The 7,836-nt window shown below is 47.0% G+C and overlaps 1 protein-coding gene across 1 annotated transcript; it reads left to right on the top strand.

Moving 5' to 3' along the window:
- Positions 1-269: 269 nt before the first annotated feature.
- LOC128823284 (TLC domain-containing protein 5-like) lies at positions 270-7,295 on the top strand. The gene is made up of 2 exons (XM_054005507.1): positions 270-468; positions 3,009-7,295. The coding sequence occupies exons 1-2, from the start codon at positions 270-272 to the stop codon at positions 3,545-3,547; spliced, it is 738 nt and encodes a 245-aa protein (XP_053861482.1). The 3' UTR covers positions 3,548-7,295.
- The last annotated feature ends 541 nt before the right edge of the window (positions 7,296-7,836 follow it).

Below are 7,836 nucleotides of genomic sequence, written 5' to 3'. Positions count from 1 at the left end.
TGAGGTGCTTGTTTGTGAAACCTCTTTAAATTTCAGTAACCTGAACGGGCCTGTGGAGAAGCTGACTGGTAAACATGCCTATGTCGGGGAGGGGGGGGAAAAAGGTTGGGTATGATGACGAAAGTACAGGGTTGAGGATGGTTCTGTGAGTCTTTTCCATCGGAGTCCTTGGGTGCAGCAGCTGGTGCTGATCAGTGCTAACTGTGACGGTGGGGATCTTTTTAGACGGATTACTTCACCAGTAGTGTTGTTTCTCTGTCCATTCTAGGATGATGCTCTCCGTCATTTTCCAGGTGACCTGCAGCCTGACTGCCTGGCTCTCCCTCTACGCCTGTTTCTGCTATTGGAATAAGCACCGTACTTACGAGTGGAGTTGCCGGTTGGTCACTCTGATGCATGGGGTCGTTGTCACCTGCCTCTCTGGCTACGTTGCTTTTATCGATGGCCCCTGGCCTCTAACTCACGCAGGTATGTTTGGTGGAGTTTTGCCCTGGGACAAGTGATCTTCTCACTGAAAAGAGGTAGTGTCTCTGTCCTACCTGAGACCGGTGCAGGAGGATTAGTTCTCTCTCCTTAGAGCTCCCTTTGCTATCTCTTGCTGTCTACACCAGGTCTTCCTCTTTCATGCTCCCATCTACACTTGGAGCCGCGTTTTCTTTGCCCACCTGTAGGCCAAGCCCCTGTGACCTTCTTGAGACCCATCTCTCTTTCTTGCAATCCCTGACTGCCTATCCCCACACTCCGGCTTTCTTTCTTTTCTTTTTTTTTTAACTGTTTCCCCCTGTTGTACTTAGCAGTATGCTGAAATTCCTTGGGGTGGGGCCTTGGCTAAGTTGTTGGGCAAAGTGCTGTGCACATTTCTAGACTTCATCAAGAATAAAGAAACTCTTTTCTTTATTCCCATTTCTGACTTCATCCTGCATGTCTCGCTCATCCTCTGGAAGTCGGTGGGGTTCCTGCTGTTAGCGTGAAGACAATGCCTGACTGTCACTTAAAGTATCAGGCCCCTAAACTGAGAGAGCTTTCTAGTGGGGATAGACTCTGCCCTCCCCCATGCGCAACCCTGCTGCTTTGGTGGCTTATAAATAGGCTTGGTAGAATTCAGTGTTGATTAATTTTGGTGGGTAATATCGATGGTTCATTTTTAAGCTTTTTTTGTATTTTTATAAATTTTAAATTTTTACAGTTGTGGGCAACTATGTAGGGAGGTCAGATAATTATTTAATGACAGTAGAAGGTGAGGTAATACCTTTTTTCGGGCCAACTTTGGTTGTTAAAAGCTTTTGGGCTCCATAGAGCTCAAGGGCCCACAGACCTGGAGAACAGCTCTGTGGAGCTTGAAAGCTTGTACCTTTCACCAACAGAAATTGGTCCAATAAAAGATATCCCCTCCCCCCACCCTTGTGGCTGTCGTATCCTGGGACCAACATGACTACAACAATACTGCAAAAACCACAAAGTGTCCATGTCCCATGTCAAGATATAAAAAATAAATATCCTAAATCCAGAAATTATTTGTTGATTGAACTATTCATTCACTGGTCCATTTGTAACCAGCCTAATTCAGAAGTTTAAATCACTGGATTTTGACTCTAACAAGTTCTCAAGCAGCGTTTTTCTTGCTTTCCTTATCTGTACATTTCAATTATTATTGCTGGAAAAATTTTGGTGGGTCAGTAGCGTAGCTAGTGGGGTGCAGGGGAAGCAGCCACTTCCCTTCACCCCTTTTCCCAAAGGCGGCCACCGGCCGGAGGAGCAAGGGGGGGCACAGGCTGGCCGCCCGCAGCACAGCCGAAGGAGCAAGGGGGCGCAGCATGGCGGCCGGCAGCCCAGCCGGCAGCCATGGGGGGTGGCGGGTGTGCGGCCAGAGGAGCAGGGGGGTGAGGGGCGGTCAGCGGTGCAGCCAGAGGAGAAGCCAAGGGAGGGTGTGGCCGGAGGAGGAGCTAATGGGGGGGCACCTTTTTTAGGTTTGCTCCCCCTCCTCTTAAAAGCTGGCTACACCACTGGTTTGTGTGTGTACAGTGAAATCGACATTTACGGATTAAAAATCTGATCTTTCCAAGCCGGCTTCTAGAGGCCATTCATATCCCGCACCTTGCCAGGGAAGAATTCCCCAGCACAAACATCGCATAGGGCTCTGTGGGTATGCCAGGGATGGGAGGAGTGGGGTCCATAGCATATGGCACCACAGGTGTTCTGTCTGGTAGTCCCTTAAGAGTCCATCCTGGGCTGCTAAGTGGCCTAAAGGAACCCTTGGGCTACCACATTCCTCCATTCCCCCTCTTCAGCCTGTGCCTTCTCAATTTGACCCAGAAACATCTGCTACCATTAGTGCGTGCAGCACGGTAGACGTTTAGGGCTATACACTTGGGACTGTAGAAATGGGGAAAAGGGACTGTGTGTGTGGGGGGGCTCTTGATGGACAAAATCCCTCCCATCCAACAAGCCCGGGATTAGAGGACAGTTTGGGTCCTTCGCTTGGTTTTGTCTTGCTTTATTTATTTAAGGTCATTGTCTTTCAAAGATTCCTAGTCATACTTGCTAAGTTTACAAGGTAAAATATCTTTCTACCTGCCAGCTGCCTGCAGATGTAACCTGAGATCTGAGAGTCAAGCTGGGTTCTTTCTGACTTGTGCATTGGAGATTTTGCCTTCAGTTATACCTATGTTGTTGCATTGGCAGAATATACCTTCTCTCCAGTTGCAAAGCAAACTGTTCTACTAACGATGCACGAGGCAGAGCCGACTTCAGCTCTCTTTGAGCTGTGTAGGCTCTGCTGTGATAATGGAATTCAGAAGTAGTAAATCTGGGGGAGAGTGTCTTATGCACTCAAATTGGCAGCTCGGACTCTGCATACACCCAGAGAGCAGATCTACTGAGTGAGCAGCCACTGTTTTTCATAGTCTGGTGAACTGTATTACTGTGTGTTCACTGTGTAGCTTTCCTTTTAGAAATGGAGCCCTTAGGAGCTTCTCTTTTCAGTTTAATGCATGTGTCTTTCCTTTCAGGGACGCCAAACACGCCTCTCCAGGTCCGTGTGCTGTGCCTTACCTTGGGTTACTTTATCTTTGACCTCAGCTGGTGCATGTACTTCAAGACAGAAGGAGATCTCATGCTGTCTCATCACGCGCTGAGTATTTGTGGCATGGTGCTCGTGCTGGGGCTCGGCAAGTCAGCCACCGAAATCAATGCCATTGTCTTCGTCAGCGAGATCACCAACCCGCTGCTGCAGGCCCGCTGGTTCCTGCGGGAAACCGGGCACTACTGCAGCTTCATTGGGGAAGTGGTGGATGTCTCCTTTGTGGCTCTCTTTATGGTGCTGCGGATTGGGGTGGGAGGCCAAATCATGTATTCTGTGATTGTCTCCTCCAGACCCATATGGCTACTCAAGGCTGGAGGCCTGGCTATGTACATAGTGTCCCTGGGGTTCATGATCGAAATCTGCAGCTTCGCTAGGAGGAAAGTGTTGAAAAAGTACCATACCTGGAGGAGTGTGAGCGGCGGGGACATGCCCCTGAAAACAAATGGGCATCTGACACCTCATTAACCTTGAGCTGAATGGACTAATGTGTCTAACCTGGCAATAAGGGACTGGGAATCCTGCCCTGGGCAGTCGAGTTCTGAGAGCGAGAACTGTTCAACACCAGCAATAATGTGAAATGGACCGTTTAGTATTGGCTGTCACGAGCTGGATGAGCCGGAATCAGATGATGCTGCATGTGTCTAGCAAATGCTGATGGGGAAAGGGAATCCTACAGAAGGGTGTGACGGTACTAACTTCTCCAGCACTGATGTGGTCTCAAAAGGGAGGCTAGATACCACTCGAGCTGTTCAGTCTGCTCCAGGCAAACTGCACAGTCCAGGCACACTTTGTAACTCCAACTTCCTTCTCAGAGGCAGTAGGTCTGTGGGGAGTCTTTCCCAAGCTACACAATAACATAATGCACACTTGGACGAGAGGCACTGCACGAATGCCAAGTATTTATTGTGGTTGAGCCTGGTATCTTTAGAAGCAAAGTTGTTTTTTGAAGGGATGGGACTGTAGTTGGGCTAATAACTGAGGCAATGTCTTTGCATGGTTGCTTTTCATGAAATGCCTCTTCCCCCTTCATCTTGCTTCTGCTATTGGTATTTATACTCTCACACAACCCAATTCTGGTCTTATTTGTAGCAATGTAACTTCAGTGGAGTTACTCTGCCGTTGCACTAGCAAAAGTAGGATCAGAATTGGGCCCATCTGCTCAGTACACTTCTTTATAGAGAGGTGTTCCTATGGAATGGTTCTCGTTGGCCGTCTCGGCAATGCAAGACAATGGATTGAAGGGGCTATGGAGATTGAAACCCACCCCTCACCCTGCTGCTAAAGGGATCCTTTCAGGGGAAGGATAATAGAGGAGAATCTTGTCCTGATGCCATACTTGCTCTGCACATGAACCATCTCCAGAGGTGTGAAGCCAGAATCTTTCATTAGTGCTAAAGTCACATGAAAACCAGACACTGTTTTGCAGGTGTGACAGTTAAATGTCTGTGTGCAAGTGTGTAGGCTTCAATGCAGTGCCCCTTCCCGGGCCCTGCCCTGGATCTGTCGCAGTGGGCTCCAGTATGTTTTAATCTCCCTGCACTTGATTTCCCTCTGGCTTTACTGTGTGGATTGCACTATGCCGGAGACAGCAGCTCCCTTTTCAGCTCTGCTGTAAAACCTCTCCTGACGAATGGCCAGGTGTTGGCCTCAGGCTACCTAGATTGATTTCCCTGCCCCCTCTGAAATTTCATCAGGCTGGGGAGGGTGAGTTTCCCCCTGCTCTATCAAAGCCATCGTGTCACTGCTGCTGGGGGAGTTTGAAGGCAGGATGAAATACTATAGTGGGGAATACAGCTCCTGTGGTGATCAAGGGTCTTCTACCCCTCACCCCCTTATTGGGAGCCTATTGTGGCTGCCCCACTTTGCGCTGTTATCTGCCTTGGGGTTGAGGGTGGGGGAAGTGGTGCACTCAGGGATGGGGAATGCACATGTGTGAGAGGTGGGGCAGTGAAGGAGAGTAAGGGGGGGAGACTCTCGTGGGGGCAGGAAGGAAACCTGCAGTTGCAAGGAGAGATGAAAAACAAAGGGGAATTGGAAGGAAAAGCAATGGAAGGTGCAGCCTCAAAGGTGGTTAAATTTATTCTGACTGCGTTATGGCTGGAAATACAAATGGAATCTTCAAGGAAATACACATGCAAGTCAGCCGGAGTCCTTGGCTATGCTAAGGCTGTGTGACAGACTAGCATGAGGCATGAACTCCTTGCCTGAGTTTGATTATTAATGCTTCAGGCTGATAAGATTTGTAATAAAGTGACCGTCTTTTGTAGCATAAATTTGCTGTGCACAGTCTCTCTTTAAACACGGGATGGGATGGTAGGACCCAGTACTGCTGTGACTCAAGTTGTGGCTTGCTTGCTGACCTCTTTCCTAAGGCAAATGCATTGCCTTGACCTTCTAGCTGCTGTACTCCAGAACCTCTTTGGGTCCAGGTCTGTAGGGTATGGCTTAATGGCCAAAGCATCTCTGTGACAGAGGACTAGGAGCCAAGTGCTAGCACTCTGACCACTATGGTATTTGCTATTTCCCTCCCCTCCCCTGGGTGTGGACTTGATTGGAAGATGGGTGCTCAATGGCTTAATTAGGCAGGAGGCTGATGAGCTAATCAGAACCATCAACTGGGAAGAGCTAAAGGAGAAGAAGGAAGAGGAAAAGTTTGGCAGGTCCAAGGGATACAGGATCTCAAGCAAGGAGACCTTTGTGTCTCACGCTCCGGAGAATGGGCTAAAGTGTCTACTTGTATGTTGCTGTAGTGATGAACGGGTGGAGGGGATGAAACAGGTGGTTATAAAACTAGGAAGCATCCAGCCTGTTTTTAGTCACCCAAAGGACAGAGGAGATAGGCCTCTTACCATCAGCTTTGGGACACCTAGACTAGTTCCTCAGCAGGGCCAATATGGTTCTTAGAGCAAGCACTATGCAGTGTGTGTATAGGTTTTGGGGGGAGTCTTAGATGAGACCTTTAAACTGAGGTTCTTACTGGGAGGAAAGGTCATATGGCTCTTTGCCTAAAGCAGAGGTCTTCTAAAATTCCCTTCTTGTTCTGAGTGTGCCCTGTGGTCCACTGCTGACTTCCAACCTAGAGGTGGCTGTTTTTTAGGAAAACATGGTAAAATGCTTTGGAAGGGACACTCAATTAACATTAAAAAGAGGGACTATGTGAGAGGCCTTTGTGTCCCAATGTCCTCGTGCTAGCAGCCCTTTATAGTTCTCCATATTCTCTTGCAGGTGTAAGAAGATGGTGAAGTCTCGTAATACACCATCCCCTTCCCAAACTAGCAACTGCTGATGGATCTGATAGTTTTGAAATCACTATTAAATCTGCTATTGTTTTGAGTGATTTGATCCTTAATAAAAACAAGCTGGTCCCCAGAACAATGGGATACGTGGCAGATAAAACTACAGGCTTTTTTTCAAAAGGAAGTGCCCAGAAATCTTCAACTAACTCGGCTTGTAATTTGAGGGGGGCCAACCCATAAACATTTCGCACTGTTTGACAAGAAGTATCTTTGAGATTTATAAGTCCTGCAGGCTAACAAATCCAGTGTTCTATTACTGTGCATGTTGCAACCCTCATGCTAACTGGTATTATGAAAAAAGTTTAAAATGTAGGTTGAAGGACAGTCTCCTGATGAAATGACTGTCCTGGGACTCTAGAGATCTGGGTTCAATTCCTGGCTCTGCCACACACTTCCCATGGGACACTGGGCAAGTCACTTGTTCTCTGTGCCTGAGTTTCCCCATCTATAAAATGAGTATAATTAGGCTTGGAAGAACTAGATTTTTATTGGTAAATTTCAATTTCACTGACTACACCAAAGCTGACATTTCCATCCATAAAAAGCAACAGAGGGTCCTGTGGCACCTTTGAGACTAACAGAGATTAACACGGCTACCCCTCTGATACTTGATTTCCACCCATAACAATCAATTTATAGATAGGCAAAGAGAAATGCTGCTTGAGAACTTTTCAGAGCTTAATTTAAGGATGTTGACTTTGTATGTTTTGATGTGAGATTGACCATTTGTGTTTTACCTGTTATAAAGCGTTCACTTGTTGAATCTCATCATCTATTAAAATATTCCTCCTAATTTCCTGCAACTGTGAAAATTTGATAAACATAAAAAACTTAATCATAACTTTGTACAACTGTGAAAATGTAAATTCATGCTTAAAAATAAACATCTGTTGAAATTATTTTTAAAAAATCAAAAATTGCATTCTCCCCTGCGTAGGTATAAGATGTCCTCTGTCTGTCCTGTTTAGTAAGATTCTATCTGCAGCACCTGGGCTGATAGAGGGCCTTGATCTCAGTTGGGCCCTTAACCCTGCTGTATTACTGCCACTCACAGTGCTGTTGTCTTCCTCCTTGAGTCCTCCAAAGCAATGCACTGAGACATCCTAGGCTGTGGCTGTCAACACTGATTCTTGCAATCTATGGTACTGGTAGCAGCAGATCAAATGTCATGATTCTGCTAGTTTGTTATAGTTTCTCAAACAGGATTTGAGCCTAGGGTCTGTACTGGCCTTGCCTACTGCAGCAAAGGCTCAAGCATGTAGAAATGGGGAAAAAGCAGTATGGGAAAAGTAAGTTGGTTCCCTTGCAGGGGAGGTTTAGTTTCCTCACCCCTAAACTATGAGCTGCTTGAAGTAACAGGAGCCTATACCTGATCTACCAGAAAGCCAAGTTTGAGTGATACATAATGCACGGCACAGTGCATATGGGACCTGGGCCATGCTCTACAGCAAAAACCAC

Source organism: Malaclemys terrapin, chromosome 15 (assembly GCF_027887155.1).
Source record: "Malaclemys terrapin pileata isolate rMalTer1 chromosome 15, rMalTer1.hap1, whole genome shotgun sequence".
In the NCBI taxonomy this organism is placed as follows: Eukaryota; Metazoa; Chordata; order Testudines; family Emydidae; genus Malaclemys; species Malaclemys terrapin.
Note: the sequence above shows the minus strand (reverse complement) of the source record. Positions and strands in the feature narration are given on the sequence as shown.